The sequence below is a fragment of the Urocampus carinirostris genome, chromosome 18 (assembly GCF_059441175.1).
Source record: "Urocampus carinirostris isolate Australia breed hairy pipefish chromosome 18, RoL_Ucar_1.0, whole genome shotgun sequence".
Classification (NCBI taxonomy): domain Eukaryota; kingdom Metazoa; phylum Chordata; class Actinopteri; order Syngnathiformes; family Syngnathidae; genus Urocampus; species Urocampus carinirostris.
In genome coordinates, this window is record NC_142366.1 from 2899562 (window position 1) to 2918576 (window position 19015).

At 41.0% G+C, this 19015-nt stretch overlaps 2 protein-coding genes across 5 annotated transcripts in view; both read left to right on the forward strand.

The window, feature by feature from the left end:
- riok3 (RIO kinase 3 (yeast)) overlaps window positions 1-15358 on the forward strand; it is a 34579-nt gene extending 19221 nt beyond the window's left edge. Inside the window, exons 8-13 of the mRNA XM_088322135.1 lie at window positions 7123-7305; window positions 9598-9757; window positions 10344-10424; window positions 10509-10598; window positions 10674-10787; window positions 14929-15358. Of these exons, the coding sequence (XP_088178261.1) occupies window positions 7123-7305; window positions 9598-9757; window positions 10344-10424; window positions 10509-10598; window positions 10674-10787; window positions 14929-15063 (763 nt within the window). The 3' untranslated portion in view covers window positions 15064-15358. The remainder of the gene's footprint in view (window positions 1-7122; window positions 7306-9597; window positions 9758-10343; window positions 10425-10508; window positions 10599-10673; window positions 10788-14928) is intronic.
- A 1059-nt stretch (window positions 15359-16417) lies between these two features.
- slc4a2b (solute carrier family 4 member 2b) overlaps window positions 16418-19015 on the forward strand; it is a 98644-nt gene continuing 96046 nt past the window's right edge. For 2 of the 4 annotated variants that reach the window (XM_088322744.1, XM_088322741.1), the window contains exon 1: window positions 16418-16781. The gene's annotated coding sequence lies outside the window, so the exon portion shown is untranslated. Of the gene's footprint in view, window positions 16826-19015 lie in introns of all 4 variants that reach the window. The other 2 variants (XM_088322743.1, XM_088322745.1) reach the window with 2 other exon arrangements.

Sequence of the window (19015 nt, forward strand, 5' to 3'; positions counted from 1 at the left end):
CCCGGCCGCTTCACACTCGGCTGCGAATCGCTCCAGCGAGAGCTGAAGATCACGGCCTGAGGAAGCCAACAGCACCACGTCATCTGCAAAAAGCAGTGACGCAACGCTGAGGCCCCCAAACCGGACTCCATCCCCGCCAAGGCTGCGCCTAGAAATTCTGTCCATTAAAGTTATGAACAGAATCGGTGACAAAGGGCAGCCCTGGCGGAGCCCAAACCTCACCGGTAACGAATCTGACTTACTGCCGGCAATGCGGACCAGACTCTGGCACCGGGCATACAGGGTACCCCATACTCCCAAAGCACCCCCCACAGGGCCTCCCGAGGAACACGGTCGAATGCCTTCTCCAAGTCCACAAAACACATGTAGACCGGACAGGCAAACTCCCATGCACCCTCAAAGACCCTGCAGAGTGTATAGAGCTGGTCCAGTGTTCCACAGACCAGGACGAAAACCACACTGTTCCTCCTGAATCCAAGATCCGACTTCCTGGCGGACCCTCCTCTCCAGTACCTCTGAATAGACCTTACCAGGGAGGCTGAGAAGTGTGATACCCCTGTAGTTGGAACACACTCTCCGGTCCCCCTTCTTAAAGACGGGAACCACCACCCCAGTCTGCCAGTCCAGAGGCACTGTCCCCGATGTCCACGCGATCTTGCAGAGGCGTGTCAACCATGACACGCCCACAACATCCAGAGCCCTAATGAACTCTGGGCGGATCTCATCGACCCCCGGTGCCCTGCCACTGAGGAGTTTTTTGACCATCTCGGTGACAGAGGAATTCGTGTCGGTGGGATTGAGGAGGTCTTCGAAGTACTCCGTCCTCCGATTCAAAATGTCCCGGGTGGAGGTCAGCAGCACCCCATCAGCACTATACACAGTGTCGATGCCACACCGCTTCCCCCCCTAAGACGCCGGATGGTGGACCAGAATTTCCTCGTAGCCGTTCGGAAGTCGGCTTCCATGGCCTCGCCAAACTCCTCCCATGCCCAAGTTTTTGCCGCGGCAGGCACCGACTACCTTACGGCCACAGCTCCGATCAGCCGCCTTGACAATGGCGGCGCGGAACATGGTCCACTCGGACTCAATGTCCCCCGCCTCCCTCGGGACATGGGCAAAGTTCTGCCGGAGGTGTGAATTGAAACTTCTTCTGACAGGAGATTCTGCCAGCCGTTCCCAACAGACCCTCACAATACGCTTGGGTCTGCCGGGTCGGGCCGGCATCTTCCCCCACCATCGAAGCCAACTCACCACCAGGTGGTGATCAGTTGACACCTCCGCCCCTCTCTTCACCCGAGTGTCCAGAACACGCGGCCGCCGGTCCTACGAAACGACGACAAAGTCAATCATCGAATTACGGCCTAGGGTGTCCTGGTGCCAAGTGCACATATGGACACCCTTATGTCTGAACATGGTGTTCATTATGGACAAACCATGACGGGCACAGAAGTCCAATAACAAAACACCACTCGGGTTCAGGTCAGGGGGGCCGTTCTTCCCAATCACGCCCCTCCACGTCTCACTGTCATTGCCCACGTGAGCGTTGAAGTCTCCCAGCAGTACGAGGGCGTCCCCAGGGGGGGGGCGCTCTCAAGCACACCCTAAGGACTCCAAGAAGGGTGGGTACTCCGAACTGTTATTTGGTGCATAAGCACAAACAACAGTCAGGCCCCGTCCCCCCACCGGAGGCGGAGGGAGGCTACCCTCTCGTCTACTGGTGTGAACCCCAACGTACAGGCGCCAAGCCGTGGAGCAACTAACATGCTCTGCGCCTCTCACCATGGGCAAGTCCAGAGTGGAAGAGAGTCCAACCCCTCTCGAGAGGACTGGTACCAGAGCCCAAGCCGTGCGTGGAGGTGAGTCCGACTATATCTAGTCGGAATTTCTCAACCTCACGCACCATCTCGGGCTGCGTTGATCAATGACAATAAAACAATTCAATTCAAAATCTGCAAAGGAGTGAACCAGCGATAACCGAAATGCGAAGTTGTTAGAGGCCTTTGTATCTGGAGCAAGGACCTCATCACCCTACATCAAATGTGTATTATTACCCTGATGTGGAAACATACCCAGGGTTTGTACCTGAGCTTGAAATTCTTGAAAATGCTTGAATTTTAATGTTGTGTTTTCAAGGTCAGGAAAATACTTGCATTTTGGGTATAGTGCTTGAGAATGCTTGAAATGATTGCCATTACCATGTTTCCTGGCAGTTTGACTTGGTCGGTTGACCGGTTGGATCCCTTAACTACTCGGTTGTTTCCTGTGGTGTGTATTTGGCAAGTACAGCCTGATGGCGCCCATCACTCTCAAGGCCAACATATGTTTCCACCTAGTCTCAAACCAGGGACGTTTTGCGTTTTAGGCGAATGTGCTAAGCACTGCACTACGAAAACAAATAGAAAACTAATACAATTAAGAAAAAAAACAAACAAACTTGTCTGAAAACGTCACTGACACGCTTGATGCACAATATGGCAATGTGATGTGAAGCGTCACTGCCCTCTACTGATCGCATCAATGAGAACTGGTTCATCACACTAGTCATGAGAATACGGTCTCTTTTTGAGAACCGGCTCTTTCAGCTCGGCTCACTGAGAAGAGCTGGCTTTTTCAACTCCCAAACGGCTCCTTAGATGCATTTATTATGTATTTATTAATTTTTATATATTTATTCATTTAGTGATATCAGTAATACTAAAAACATTATGCACCAAATGTATTAGTTATTTAAGTATTCTTTTTTTGTTTATAGAAAACCACAGTGAACTTTTATCCTACTTAATTAATGAGTTTAATGCTACCTTGGCTAGTGTCCTGGATTCAGTAGCGCCCATACGGCTTAAATCACGACCTAAAAGACGCACGCCTTGGTTTACTGATGAAACTAGATCTCTTAAACAAGAATGCAGGAAATCTGAAAGAAAATGACACGCTACCAAGCTTGAGGTTTTCCATCAAACATGGTGTGACAGCTTGTTAAAGTATAAAGCGGCCCTTGCCTCTGCAAAATCAGCCTACCTTTCGAAGGTGATTGCGTCCCAAAAGAACAATCCCAAAATCCTTTTCGACACTGTAGCATCGCTTACAAGGCAACAGATTATCCCAGATAGTTCCACCCATTCAGCCCATGACTTAATGGTCTTTAATAAGAAGATTCAATGCATACAGGACGAAATTGCTAAAGACAGTATTAATACAACACATAGTAAAGGGCTGAAATCTATAGATGCACGACATGGTGGCTGTCCAGGGAATTTGTCCCCTTTTAGTTAACTGTCACTCAATAATCTTAAACAGGTGGTGAATACGGCCAAACCGACGACTTGCCTGTTCGATCTGCTTCCAGGTTCGCTTATTAAAGGTCTTTTTGGGGTCCTTGGACCTTCAGTTCTAAATATTATAAACATATCACTCTCCTCAGGTGTAGTTCCAGCGGCTTTTAAGTCCGCTGTTATTAAACCTACACTGAATCGACCCAACCTTGATCCAGAAAGCTTATGTAACTACAGTATAGTCAAGTCAAGTCATTTTTATTTGTATAGCCCTAAATCACGAAGAGTCTCAAAGGGCTTCACAGATTATTACACTATATTACACAGACTATTTTTCAGCCGACGAGAAGACCTGTCTCAAACCTACTTTTTTTTTCTAAAGTACTTGAAAAAGTAGTGGCACAGCAGCTGAATGATTTAATATCCGAGAACAATCTTTGAATCAATGCAATCAGGATTCAGGGCTAACCACTCTACTAAGACAGCTCTGATTAAGGTAACCAATGATCTCCTACTGGCAATGGACTCTGACGCTTCATCACTTTTGCTGCTGCTGGACCTTAGTGCTGCTTTTGACACAGTGGATCATAATATCTTACTAGAACGGTTGGAAAATTGGATTGGTCTCTCAGGAACCGTCCTCTCATGGTTCAGATTCTACCTCTCAGATAGGACGCACTGTGTTAAATATGGCGAAATGACATCTGAGCCCTTTAGTGTTACCTGTGGCGTTCCGCCGGGTTCAGTGCTTGGCCCCCTTCTTTTCAGCATTTACATGCTTCCATTAGGTGATATTATTTACAAGTATAATATCAGTTTCCACTGCTACGCAGATGACACTCAACTATATCTTCCGTTGGAGAAATCTGCCACACTAAATTGTGGAAATTTGGAGGCCTGCCTCACTGAGATAAAAGAGTGGATGTCATCAATTTCTTGCGTCTTAATTCTGAAAAGACCGAAATGTTAGTCATTGGTCCATCTAAATGCCATGACTTATTCTCAAAAACTGCCGTGAACATTGACAAATGTCACATCACACAGAAAGACTCAGTTAAAAATTTAGGTGTCATATTTGACCCCGATCTGTCCTTTCAAACACATGTGAAGAAAATTACTAGAACCGCTTTCTTCCATCTTCGCAACATTGCTAAAATTCGTCCTATACTGTCTCAGTCGGAGATTATAATTTACGCGTTTGTTACCTCCCGTCTCGATTACTGTAATGCACTACTCTCCGGTCTCCCGAAGTCCAAAATCAAGAGCCTTCAGCTGGTACAAAATGCTCCAGCGAGGCTTTTAACTCCGATCACATCACGCCGATTTTGGCTAACCTGCATTGGCTCCCTGTTAGCTAAAGATGTGATTTCAAGGTTCTCTTAGTATTATACAAAATCATACATGGACTTGCTCCCTCATATCTTTCAGATCTGATTTCCCCCTATGTTTCGGTCCGAAGCCTTCGTTCTGAGAGTGCCGAACTTCTGGTGATCCCAAGAGCCAAGAAGTGTTCCGCTGGTTTGAGAGCGTTCTTCATCCAGTGCTGTGGAATGCTCTTCCCCCCGAGATCCGATCTGCAACCTCAGTGGAAATGTTTAAATCTAAGCTTAAAACACACTTCTACTCTATAGCATATGAATAACCTATACTTTTCGTGGACAATATCTCTGTATTATTTGTGATTGCAACATCCTTTGCTGTCTGGTCATCCTGAAAGGGGGATGCCACATGTGCCGTCCCTTCCCAAGGTTTCTTCATTTTCCTCATGTTGAGGTTTTTGAGTTTTTCCTTGCCCTCATGTTGGTTCCAAATCAGGGGATGGTGTAATAATAGTCTGAAAAAATAGTCTGTGTAATAACCTGTGAAGCCCTTTGAGACTCTTTGTGATTAAGGGCTATACAAATAAAAATGACTTGACTTGAGTTATTTCTACTAAGCAACTTTAAAGTCAAGCTCCTCAGAATCCTTGAACAACAAGTCAAGTCATGTTTATTTGTATAGCCCTTAATCACAAAGCGTCTCAAAGGGCTGCACAGATTAAAGACTATTGCAAACTATTATTACAGACTATTATGACACCATCCCCTCATCTAAAACCTACATGAGGGCAAATAATACACATATTATCAACATGAAATATAGATTATTTATATGCTATAGAGTAGAAGTGTGTTTTAAGCTTAGATTTAAACATTTCCACTGAGGTTGTAGATCGAATCTCAGGGGGAAGAGCATTCCACAGCACCGGGGCCCGGATGGAGAACGCTCTCAAACCTGCGGATCTCCTCTTGGCTCTTGGGTTCACTAGTAGACCAGCGTTTTCAGAGCGAAGGCTCCAGACTGGAACATAGGGGGAAATTGAATCTGAAAGATATGAGGGAGCATCCATGCATGATTTTGTATAATACCAACAGAACCTTAAAATCACATCTTAAGCTAACAGGGAGCCAATGCAGGTTAGCTAAAATCGGGGTAATGTAATCAAACTTTCTAGTCTTAGTTAAAAGGCTCGCTGCAGCATTTTGTACCAGCTGAAGGCTTTTGATTTTGGACTTCGGGAGACTGGCGAGTAGTGCATTACAGTAATCGAGACGGGAAGCAACAAACGCATAAATTATAATCTTCGCATCTGACTGAGACAGCATGGGACGAATTTTAGCAATGTTGCGAAGATGGAAGAAAGATGTTCTAGTAATATTCTTCACTTATGTTTGAAAGGACAGATCGGGGTCAAATATGACACCTAAATTTTTAACTAAGTCACTCTAAGTGATATTACATTTGTCAATGTTCAGAGCAGTTTTTGAGAATAAATCACGGCATTTAGATGGACCAATTACTAACATTTCGATCTTTTCAGAGTTAAGCCGCAAGAACAACAACACAACAAAATATAAAGTAAAAATATTTACCTTTCAGTCCAACAACAAATAAAATGAGCTATGGTATACAAAAATACACTTTTTTTTGTAACGGTTAACAGAACCCATGCTTTCATATTTTTGGTTGATAAAAGAACTTCATAAACTTTGGGTTTATGGAGTGTGAAAAGCTCTTTGTCTGTGTAAAGGATTTTGTGTTCGTCAGTTTTTGTATCTACAGTAAAGTCAATTTTCTGTGTTTATTTTGATTAAATTCAAAGTGAAAGACGCATTGAATATACATTTAGATATTTACAGATATACAAAAATGTAAAATACAAAACAACTTTAGCTTTTTACACTAAGAACAGATTTTGAAACTTAAACAACACGACATCCAAAAAAAGAAAGCAATAAAATAAAAAATAAAAATATTAACCCTTGATTGCTATAAATAAATTATACAATAAAAAATATCTATTTACATTTTTATTTAAACCAATTTAGAGACAGATCCTCTGAAAAACTATCATATCTCTGAAAAATATACATTTAAAAAGTAGAACAAAAAGCTCAGATCAGCAGTCTAAAATTAGAAGATCAAATGCACTCTGCTTCAGAGCATCAATATCATTAATATAGGTCCAAATTCGGCTTATTTTTTCCGCTTTTTCTATATACAATACTTTCTTTTTTGTCCTCCGTATTGAAATCAATTTTAGCCAACACGTATAGAGCCCTTTGCGTGTTTTTAAACAAGTTTGACGTTTTGAAGGTGCACATGAATTGTTCAAAAATAATTCATGTCAATTTTATAGCAGCCCATTCACTCAAAAAAATCATAAATTTTATGTTCCAAAGTATGATAGTGACTTTATTCTATTCATCAAAGTCAACAAAAAAGTGTTCTTTTGATCAGTGCTGGATTGCTTAAAAAAAGTCCTTTAATTTGGCCGTTTTACATGTACTTCAACTTGTGTGTTTTCTAGCCTGGATGAGCAGCCAGTCCCAGACGAGGTTGTCCTCAAAGTGTTCAAGACCACCCTGAACGAGTTCAAGAACCGAGACTGCTACATCAAAGACGACTACCGCTTCATTGACCGGTTCACCAAACTCAACCCGCGCAAGATCATCCGCATGTGGGCCGAGAAGGAGATGCACAATCTTTGCAGGTTTAAAAGCCCCAGTGTGTACAGAGATCTCTCGCTTTTCACGGTTAATGGGGACCAGACCCACCCTCGAAAAGTGAAAATCAGCAAAGTAGTAACGCCCCTTCATGAAAGCCCCCAAAGGGTTAAGCTTAGCTCGAGATGACGTCATTACCGAATGAGAGTACACCACTCTTAAGAGATTAACAAGTATAGATCCAAAAATAATACCACACAACACATAACTACAGTTGAATGGGTGGTTTTATTGTAATTATACAGTGGTAAAATAAAACTGGAGGCCTACTCCTTTCAGTGTAAGTAAGCAATTTAGAGAGCAGCTGGCTAGCTGCACGCTAGCATAGGTTGTCTTCAAATAGAGTCGGATTTTCAGGATGATTAAAATAAAACTGTCCTGAATGTAGAGGTTTTCTGCAAGTTTTAGCTCCAGGTCATCCTTTTTCATGGCTAATCGATACAGGGTCCGCAGAGGTGGCTTCAGAAACATTTTCTTTTAGCCTAGCTGTTAGCTATCAATTGGACAAGCAACATCGCTCTTGCCTTCTCACCGACACCACCCCAGTCACTTTGTAACCCGATAATAATCCAGGGAGCACCCGCTGGTGATCACCATTTCCTCTGACTTTCTTCAGAGTCTGATTTAAATGATGAATTCCTGTTCAATCTAATTAGCCGCTGAAAGCTAGTGGTTGCTATGCTTCCATACACCAGCCAATTACAGACGTGCACACAGTCACACCTAACAAACACAGAGTGCCCCCCCCTAATCAGTCGTCGCTGTCTGCTGTCTAAGAGAACACGATGCACAAATATGTTGATATCAATGACAATAAAGAAAATTCAATTCAAAATCATCGAATAAGTGAACGAGGCATAACAAAAGCGCGAAGTAGCGAGGTGTCGCTGTATTTTATAGAAATATTTCATAAAAATACCTCATTCCTTTAAATTGAACACTTTTGATTCAAATAATAAAAAACATTACATGTACACATGAACATAAAAAATGTTTTTGTTAGAAATTTGTAATTATAGTTCACTACTTTAAAAAACTATTAAAATAAACTGACATGCTTAGCCCAAATGACCATTTTGCAAAGTTAGCTTCTCATGGTGGCACTTGTAACACTTAAAGGCTTATCCCTGCGTGTAGTAGTCGCCCATTTCTACAGTTTTTTTTTCCACTGTTTTCTGCTCAAGCCATTCATATTAGCCACATTGACGCAGGCTATTGCTCGTCGCTAGCAGTTATTGGTGTTTTTAGGTGCTTGTGCTTCATTTTACAGTGTCACTCACCTTCCGCAGCTGACTTCCGGGTGTCTTGACTTTCTTTTCCACTGTTTCCTTTTTTCAGCCAGTCATGTTAACCACTTGGCAGCTGGCTCTGGCTCGCTGCTAACCACTATCGCTAGCGGCTCTATGTTAATAAAGTTTGCTTTGTACGGCAGTGTTCCACAACGGGTCATTTTCAATTTTTGTTTCCCACTGTTTCCTTCTCTAACCACTCATGTTGTCACTTAATATAACGTCATAATGTAACTCACTTTCCCCAGCTAAGCTATGTGATCGAGGTCCCGACGCTGGACAAATTCTTTTCAATTTGTTTCCTGCTTGGTAAACTGCAAAAATTACCGGCTCTGAGCAACTCTTGCTATTGGCCTTTTTCATCCTTTCCAGATGCATCTAGCTAGCTCAGTCTTTCATTGTCGCTTTCATGAGCAGTCGTAGGCTGATATCTTCCTTGATCATGGACGAATGTTTCCTTCTCTACAAACTAAGGTTAGCCACTTGGCTACAGCTTAATGGCTCATGGCTACTCGCTATCGTTATTGTTAGCTGCTGCTGCTTTGTCCTTCGATGTTTTTCGCCTTCCTCAGCTCGTCATCCAAGTGAATGTCACTGAGGGTTCTGATTCAGCGTCCAGGCACTTGTCATCTTTACATAAATGTCTGTTGTTTCCTTCTCTGGTCTCTTAAGATAGCCATTTCGCTGCAGGCAATGACTTGCAGCTAGTTGCTATGTTATTGTTAGATGCTTGTGTAAATAAAATTTGCTTTCTCAGTGTCACTCACCTCTGACAATTGGTTAGCTTTGATTTTTCCCTCCTGTTTCCTTCTTTAGCCAATCACATTTGCAATTTAGTTTTGCAACCACTATTGTTATTGTTAGCCCGAGCTTCATTTTAACGATGTCTAGTGGTAAATTATTATTAAAGACTTTTTTTTTTAAAAAAATCTAAATATCCAAACAATCTTACCACATAAAGGCTAATTTTGCATCTCTTGTTTCTTATAGGATGAAGAAGGCGGAGATTCCGTGTCCGGACGTGGTGCTTCTGAGGAAACACATCCTGGTCATGTCTTTCATCGGGAATGATCACGTCCCGGCACCTAAACTCAAGGACGTCATGTTGAGCTCTGAGGACATGAAGAACGCATTCACTCAAGTTTTGGACGTATGTACACGTGTTTGCACCTATAACACTTATTGACCCTTTGCACACGAGTGACCTCACCTCGTAACACCAGTAAACCGTAGTAAACAGTACTCCCATACCTTCTTCCTTCTCCAAATCGTCCAGTCTGCTGCCTGACTTTGGTCCACAAAATCTGCGCAGTAGTGGAAATTAGGCACAACACTTGTACCTACTTAAAATAAAATGGCTTGGAAATACGTAAAATGTATCTTGTAAAAATGCTGCCTGCAAAACCTGAAGAACTTCGAGGGCTGCCAGTCCCTCCAATTGATTTCAGATATCCCTGACTGCTTGCTTCTTCATCAAAAGGGATAAGATGAAATGCCAAATCGGGCTTAGAACCTTGCCGGTTCGCACAGCAAGAAATCATCATGGTAAAAAGTGGTGGTTCTATTCTTTTGTTGTAGTTATTGATATTTGTTTCAACTCAACTACTCATTCAACTGCTTTCCACCTGGGTGAGTTTGCCGTCCGCTATGCCGCTCATACTTCCCACGATCCTAACGTGACGTCACGTGCAAAGGGTCAATAGATGTGTACTTATGGTAAATTTGTTCCTCCGCAGCTGATGCAGAAGCTGTATAAGGAGTGTCATCTGGTCCATGCTGACCTGAGTGAATACAACATGCTGTGGCATCAAGGGAAGGTAACTTTCTTTGCTTTTATTTTAGTACCTTTAATTTTCAGTTTGTCGACATCTTATCCAACTTTTTTTTCTGGGTCCGTTAAGGTCTGGTTGATCGACGTGAGTCAGTCGGTGGAGCCAACACATCCTCATGGCCTGGAGTTCCTTTTCCGAGACTGCAGGAATGTTTCCATGGTAAAAATAACAATAACAATACGTGTTCAATGTTGCATTCCTATGACAAAGACATGGCCTTTTTTTTTTGTGCAGTTCTTCCAAAAACGAGGAGTGAGCGATGCGCTGAGTATCTTTGAGCTTTTCAACGCAGTTTCAGGGCTGAACATTCCGATTGATGCAGAAAATGAGGCGGAGTTTATTGCTGAGGTATCTCTGAGACACACGCAAGGATGGGAATTCTGTAATCACTCGCTTTTTAGGTCGAGAATTTTTCTACAATCTATTATCCCTCATCGCAAATGACTGCGAGCAGGAGCAGAAGGCATTTGTGATGGGCTTGATTGCTTTTATGTTGTTCTGTCAACCAACAAGTCAACTTCAATTGTGCACCTATGATTATCACCGATCGCCTATTGATGCGAGAGGAGACAGGCAGAAGGCAGTTTATTCAGTAGGCCTTGCACGTCTAAAATGAACTGACTGCACTGCTATGGCCGTGATCCACTATCCCTGGTTGACATTTGCTCAGAGCAGGCGACTGAAGTGCATGTCATTTTTCACCTAAAGTAAACTGCACTGTCTCAACAAGAATACGTTATCGCCAGTTGAGCATGGTTGTTAGGGAATGCTCTTATCGCAAATTTTTGTCATGCGTGTTAGCTTTTTTGCAGTTCTCTCCACCTAAGATGAACAACTCCTGTGCGATTGTGATCCATAATCCCCGGTCGACTATTGCTGTGAATGGAAGCTACTTTGCTGATTTTCGCATTTAGTGGGGTGGTGTTCCCCATTAATTGTGATAAACAAGGTTTTATCCATTCATTCTTCCTAACATTAACAGTGGCCATGATTGGTTATCCCCAATCGACTCTTACCAAGAACAAAGGCCTGCATTTTTTTGAGTTCCGGCACTGAAGCATGACTATGTGGCCCGTCTAAAATTAAATGCACTGTTTTAACCTCATTCCACTCTCCCTAGTCAACTGTTGCTGATGGCAAGGTCTTAAAGAACAGATGTGTTTCTTTTTGTGGAGGCCCTTTTTTCCCCATTCTTTCCGCCTGAAATGTACTACCTGTGTGCTGTATACGTTATCTCCGGACGTTATTGCCGCAATCAAAATGCATGTTAGGGGGAGGGTGGGGTGCTACTTCTTCAAAGATTTTTGCATATTGCAGGGATATTAGTACAGTAACTGCGCCACAAAAAACAGTTTCATTATTCATACAACCCTGGGGTTGGCAAAATATAATATATATGTATGTATGTGTATACATGTACGTGTGTGTGTGTGTGTATGTATGTATGTATAGATAATATATATATATATATATATATATATATATATATAATGTATACAGTGCATCCGAAAAGTATTCACAGCGCTTCACTTTTTCCACATTTTGTTATGTTACAGCCTCATTCCAAATTGTATTAATTTAATCTCTTATCTCAAAATTCTACACAAAATACTCCATTATGACAATGTGAACTTGCACTTTTTTTGAATTTATTAAAAATAGAAAACTAAGAAATCACATTTACATAAGTATTCACAGCCTTTGCCATGAAGCTCAAAATTAAGCTCAGGTGCATCTTTTTTCCAATGATCATCCTTGAGATCTTTCTACAGCTTAATTGGAGTCCACCTGCTGTAAATTCAGTTAATTGGACATGATTTGGAAAGGCACACACCTGTCTATATAAGGTCCCACTGTTGAGTGTGCATGTCAGAGCACAAACACCAAGCATGAAGTCAAAATAACTGTCTGTAGACCTGCGAGACAAGATTGTCTTGAGGCACAAATCTGGGGAAGGTTACAGAAAAAATTCTGCTGCTTTGAAGGTTCCAATGAGCACAGTGGCCTCCATTATTCGTAATGAAGACATTTGGAACCACCAGGACTCTTCCTAGAGCTGGCCGGCCTTCTAAACTGAGCTATCGGAGAAGAAGGGCCTTAGTCAGGGAGGTGACCAAGAACCCGATGGTCACTCTGTCAGAGCTCCAGCGTTCCTCTGTGGAGAGAGGAGAGCCTTCCAGAAGGACAACCATCTCTGCAGCAATCCACCAATCAGGCCTGTATGGTAGAGTGGCCAGACGAAAGCCACTCCTTAGTAAAAGGAACGTGGAAGCCCGACTGGAATGAATGACTCTCAGACCATGAGAAACAAAATTCTCTGGTCTGATAAGACAAAGATTGAACTCTTTGGTATGAATGCCAGGCGCCATGTTTGGAGGAAACCAGGCACTGCTCATCACCAGGCCAATACCATCCCTACAGTGAAGCATTGTGGTGGCAGCATCATGCTGTGGGGATGTTTTTCAGCAGCAGGAACTGGCAGACTAGTCAGGATAGAAGGAAAAATGAATGCAGCAATATATAGAGATATCCTGGATGAAAACCTGCTCCAGAGCGCTCTTGACCTCAGGCTGGAGCGAAGGTTCATTTTTCAGCAGGACAACGACCCAAAGCACACAGCCAAGATCTCAAAAGATTGGCTTCAGAACCACTCTGTGAATGTCCTGGAGTGGCCCAGCCAGAGTCCAGACGTGAATCCGATCGTACATCCCTGGAGAGATCTGAAAATCGCTGTGCACAAACGTCTCCCATCCAACCTGATTGAGCTTGAGACTTATTGCAAAGAAGAATGGGCAAACTGCCTAAAGATAGGTGTGCTAAACTTGTGGGATCATTGTCAAAAAGACTTAAGGCTGTATTTGCTGCCAAAGGTGGATCAACAAAGTATTAAGCAAAGGCTGTGAATACTTATGTAAATGTGATTTCTTAGTTTTTTATTTTTAATAAATTCAAAAAAAGTAAAAAAAAAAAAGTTTTTCACATTGTCATAATGGAGTATTTTGTGTAGAATTTTGAGATAAGAGATTAAATTAATACAATTTGGAATGAGGCTGTAACATAACAAAATGTGGAAAAAGTGAAGCGCTCTCAATACTTTCCGGATGCACTGTGTATATATATTTTATATATATATATATATATATATATATATATATATTTATATATGTATATATATATATATATATATCCATCCATTATCTGCACCGCTTATCCTCAGTAGGGTCGCGGAGATGCTGGAGCCCATCCCAACCATCTTTGGGCAGTGGGCAGCGGATATCCTGAACTGGTTGCCACCCAGTCGCAGGGTACACAGGCACAGACAATTCGCTCGCTCATTCACACCTAGGGACAATCTGGACCGGCCAATTAACCTGACATGCATGTTTTTGGAACGTGGGAGGAAACCGGAGTGCCCGGAGAAAACCCACGCAAGCACGGGGAGAACATGCAAACTCTACACAGGAAGGTTTGATCTCATGACCTCATAACTGTGCCGCACACACGCTAACCACTGCGCCGCCGTGCTGCCCATATATATATATATATATATATATATATATATATATATATTTATATATATATAGTCTACTTACAACAAAGACAGTTAGTTCTTTGTTCCTTTATTCTTTGTTTCCTTATCCTCACTATAAATGAGGAACTGGAGTCGTCCAATTTCGTTGTCACAGCATATCCCATGTTGTAACAATGACAAAAAAAGGCATATTCTATTCTATATATATAATAGACATGCTGCCCTACTTATGAACGAGATCGTTCGTAAGTTGAATTTGTTCCTAAGTTGCTTCAGTGCTATATTTTGTATGGAATGTATGTTTAAGGTTCATATAAGAATGTTTAAGGCTTGTATAAGTAACTGGTATTGTATTGTAATAAAAAATAAACATTTCATAAATTAATATGCTCCATAAAAATAAATAGTTAAGTTTAACTTACTTTTGCAAAATGAGCTGCAAGAATTAGGCGACTTCTTATCCATGGTAAAATGTGTCCGAAAAAAAACGATACAACCATTTTCTCAACAGCATCAAGCTTCCATATTTCTCTTTCATTTTAAATGAAACAGCTCGCCTCTTCTTTACACTTTACACCGACCATATTGAATGGATGCACAAGGTATTAAACAATAAAAATATTAAACTGGAGATACAGTATAGAATGTTTACACAATAACTAGAAAGAGGAAGCCGTATTTCTTCTCCGAGGTGGATGCTCGGTGACCTCTCACAGTGCCACACGTCGGTAGCAGCAAAAAGCAGCACAAGAGTACTGTCCTGTACTCGGAAAAAGGTGCACACAATACAAAATCTAGCTTACAGCCATGTCTGGATATTTTTTAAAATCCTGGAAAAAATGTTCGCATCCACCGTTTTTCATAAGTTCGAGAATATATATATGGCTCGTGAGTCAAAGCTTCACAACCCGTGCACTAGAATATACCTTAAATATGGCCTGACACTACTTTTTTCAGATTGTGGCGTTGGAGAAGAGAAACGAGGACCACGTGCAGCATCGAGGAAAGAAAACTTTCGCCACTGCCTCCCAAGATGACCAGGAAGAGGAAGAAGAGGCCGGGCCTCCACTGAAAACAGACGGCGACGACTAGCTCCATCCTGGGCATCCGACCTGTTTGCTTGCTAGCTCCTCGAGTTATTTCTTGCCGTTTCATCGATTGGCGGCATGAAAAGAAAATGGCTGCGCCCATTGATTGCTCCCACAGCTCCTCCTGCTGCGTGATTTGAAGAAGTCCGTCTTTTTCTTGGCGTACTTTTAGGCAGATGCTGTGTGCGCTCTTCTTTTTTGGGCAATTTTATGTCACCACTTGGGCAGACGAGACAATTGACTGCCGTAAGCTGAAAACAACAACAAAACGATCATTAAAGATGAGCAAAATGATACAAGCATCCTGTTTTCAATTCAATGCATTTTATTAAAATACTCGTAGGTCGAAAAATTTGAATACATTTGACGTAACATGAGCTTCACCAAATGAGAGCTGAAAAAATTGTTTTTTCTCATGCTGCTTCCCAAAAACCTCAACAGGGTGAAAGTAAAATGATGCAATTTTGGTAACTTTAAGTGTCCGTAATTTGTGTTTTTACTTGTGCTTTTTAGCACTTGTTTTCAGTTGCACTAAACCATTCAGTGGTCAAATAGTACACACTGTCCCTCTAAGACACAATCATTAGGTGCTAAATTAGTTCGCATTAAAGACCTAATGTGAAATAGTCGACCACTACATAGCACTGTATTGTCAGAACCCGAACAGACGGTGGAACCAGACGCATAACGTTTTCACACAAGCTTTATTTTACAGAAACAGGGCAGTCATGCGCAGGAACACAGACGCTAGCGATCCGGTGATCGCTGGGCAGAAGAAGTGAGAAGGAAGTCAGGCGCAGGAAAACAGGAAGCAAGGGGCAGACCAGCCTGATTAAGTTCAAAAAGCCCTTATGCTTTATTTTCCATTGTGCCTAAGTTTACGACTAATCAACAAATGCATAATTTACTAAATTCATTTGACGATTCGGTCATGGGTGGATATTGATGGTGGGGTGCATTATTTGAAAACTCGAGCATGTTTAGCCTTGATTTCTTAGACACGCTCAAATAAACTTTTTGATTTTCATGTTCCGCCCTGAACATGCCTGATTAAAAAAAAGCAGATCGACACAATGGAAAATAAAGCATAAGGGCTCTTTAAACTCAGTAGGGCATTATTGGCACGCTCTTTAATAGAGAAAATATTTAACTTTCAACTTTATAAAGATACCTCAAATGTATGTAGCAGTTATTTTTTTAATGGAAAGTCGTATGTATTGTGGATTATTTGTCATAACATAAAAAAAGGAAACAGTTTATCAAGTGGGGGCTTTTTAATCCACATCCAGTCATAGCTCAGTGATATTTAATCACATTTTCTATTTTTAAAACTGAAGGTCGTGGCATCAGCATCTGCCCCTCTGCGCATCATGTTGTAGTGACGCATGCGCAGACGATCCACGAAACCGGTAATAAGTTACCTGAAGCCACTAAAACGCAGCTGAACCTTGGAAGATTACTTTCACATTAAGTAAAATATTTACAAAGCAATGTTTTTGCGACCCTGTTGCGACGTATTTAATATCTTATTTTCGAATTTAAGCATAAATATCTTTACAAAACATAAATATTTACACTATTCTGAGAAGTATCCATCCAAACACACTTGTTATGCGCTTTATTTTTATAGCAGGTGACCGGAAGTAGTGTTTGATATATATAACTTTCCTGACACCGGTTGAGAGCAAGTCATCCAAGACAGCCGTAGGCGAATAATTTGGGGTGAGTCTCCCCACTTGACATAAAACTCGCTCTTTCCTTATCATGTAAGCATTAAATGACATCTTTTAAAATACTTAAATACGCTGTTGGGATAAAAAAAAAAAAACTCAACCGACATGAGTAGGGGGTCTGCACCTCTTCCCCATCCCTTTACATTGCATATAGATGTCGAGCATATACGCTCACTCGTTTTTTTTTCTTGGTTTATCATTAACAAAATTCCTTCGGAATTGTGTTTGTGCTTGGAATTTTCAATTAGTATTGGAAAAAGAAGAAAAAGAACAAGGAAAGTATATTCAAAGTGGTATTTTTCTACTAACGCTATGATTTATTGCCTATTTTTGGCACTCTTGGTGTTCCGTAGTGAACAACACGGCTTGTGTCAAGTCGTCATTTTATAAAAATACTAAAAATACGTATCAATTAAGAAGTCAAGTCATGTTTATTTGTATAGCTCTGTAAAAGTATGTATTCAAGACCCCCCCAAACAAGTGATATCGTTTATTATTTTTTGATGGCACATAAGGTAATCCTCTTCTTGATTAAATGATTACAAAACATACAATCGAGGGTCACGTGATTTTTTTTAGGCGGCCGCCAAATTGGATTACATGCGACACCTGGTATCATTTTCTTAATTTTTCTTTTAACTTTAGAGGACAAGTGAATTCAAAAACTTTTAAATCCCTATATAATCTTCTTTCTAATTTTGAGAACATAACATTCTTCTCTATTCTTTATTATATCTTTATTAATTAATTGATATAATGACAATTTACTGTTACTTCAATCTGGGATGCCTAATTATCGGCACAGAAAGCTGGTACCAGCAGATCGTTTGTTTTGTAATAATTTCGAAAAAGGGTGGTTTATGCACCAAAAAAATAAATACCTTTAAATTTAATATAATATTTTTCCATGTTGATTTATTAGTGATTCACTGTTACTTTTACTTAGATTATGCTACAATATTGACACATATACTTTTGAATTTAACACACAAAAAAGTGCTAAATCTGTGTTGTTTTTTTTATGCTGAAGCACACTAGTCTGCTGTGAGACCTTTTGGAATGTGCCACAGAAAATTGCACAAAACAGTATATTTGCTTTTTTCCAGTAAACACCAAAGTAACATTCATCCACATCACTATGTGTTAGCAGATTACATTTTTATTCTCATTCTATATATTGTATGACTCAAGATTGTTTCTATCAGAAAAATGTGCCTTAGCGACAAAAAAGTTTGGGAAACTGCAAAATTCAAGTCATTACAAAAAAATAAGTACAAAAATAGGCTTTAAAAAGAGGAAATCATTCTGCTGTCTCCTCCATACAGTGGACCCCAAGACACAGCATCCCAATCCTTTGGCATTTTCATTTCATGCTGTGGAATAAGATGTTTCAGCCCCTTTTTGTGGTATTTTCCACACTACTGTATACAACATCAACATGAACTTATTTTGCAAGTTCTGCCCTAGGGTGCCTTCCTGCTATTGGTTGATGTCATATGAAATGCTGGTCTGCTATTGGTTTGCCCCATGGCATAATGAGATTCAAGATATTCTATTGGCTGACCAACCACCCACAATACCCGTCTGTATCTGTACCCTGTTAAAAATCTTGTGTGCTGACATAGCGAGTCAGCGTTACAATGCAGTATTTTTTTCTACTGTATTTATTTGTTAAGGGCCCCAAAGCTTGCAGTGATTGATGCTCAAGGGAGAAGCAAAAACATGATGACAGGGTAACAAAGCATGCGAATCAAGGGGACACACTAATCATTACGCTCGTCAAGTTGCATGACCATTACAAATCGACGTTCAGGACTGTTATTAAAATAAGTCATTAAAGCAAGGGCATTTTCTACGGGCATGACAATCCTCTCAAGTAGGAGTCATACATTTAAATCAGTTTCCATCCATTCCCCCTCTACATCCACCCACTAACTCTGCTTGACCAGATGATAAGGATTGGATTTTTACTTTAGGTTTCTATCCCTTGCTATACAGCAATTTTTTTTTTTGCGACCCCAACCTCAGAACAGATTTGTGTTGTTATACTGGAAGTCTGATGTATATTTTGAATGAATGTACAAACTATTCTTGTTTTTTTTTCTTGTGAAGACAGACAATTTTCACTAACTCATCTGTCTTTTAGTGAGGAAATTAAATCAAAGAGGGAAAATAAATTACGAAAAAAATGTCATCCTGCATGTGTCTTACCTACCTTATACC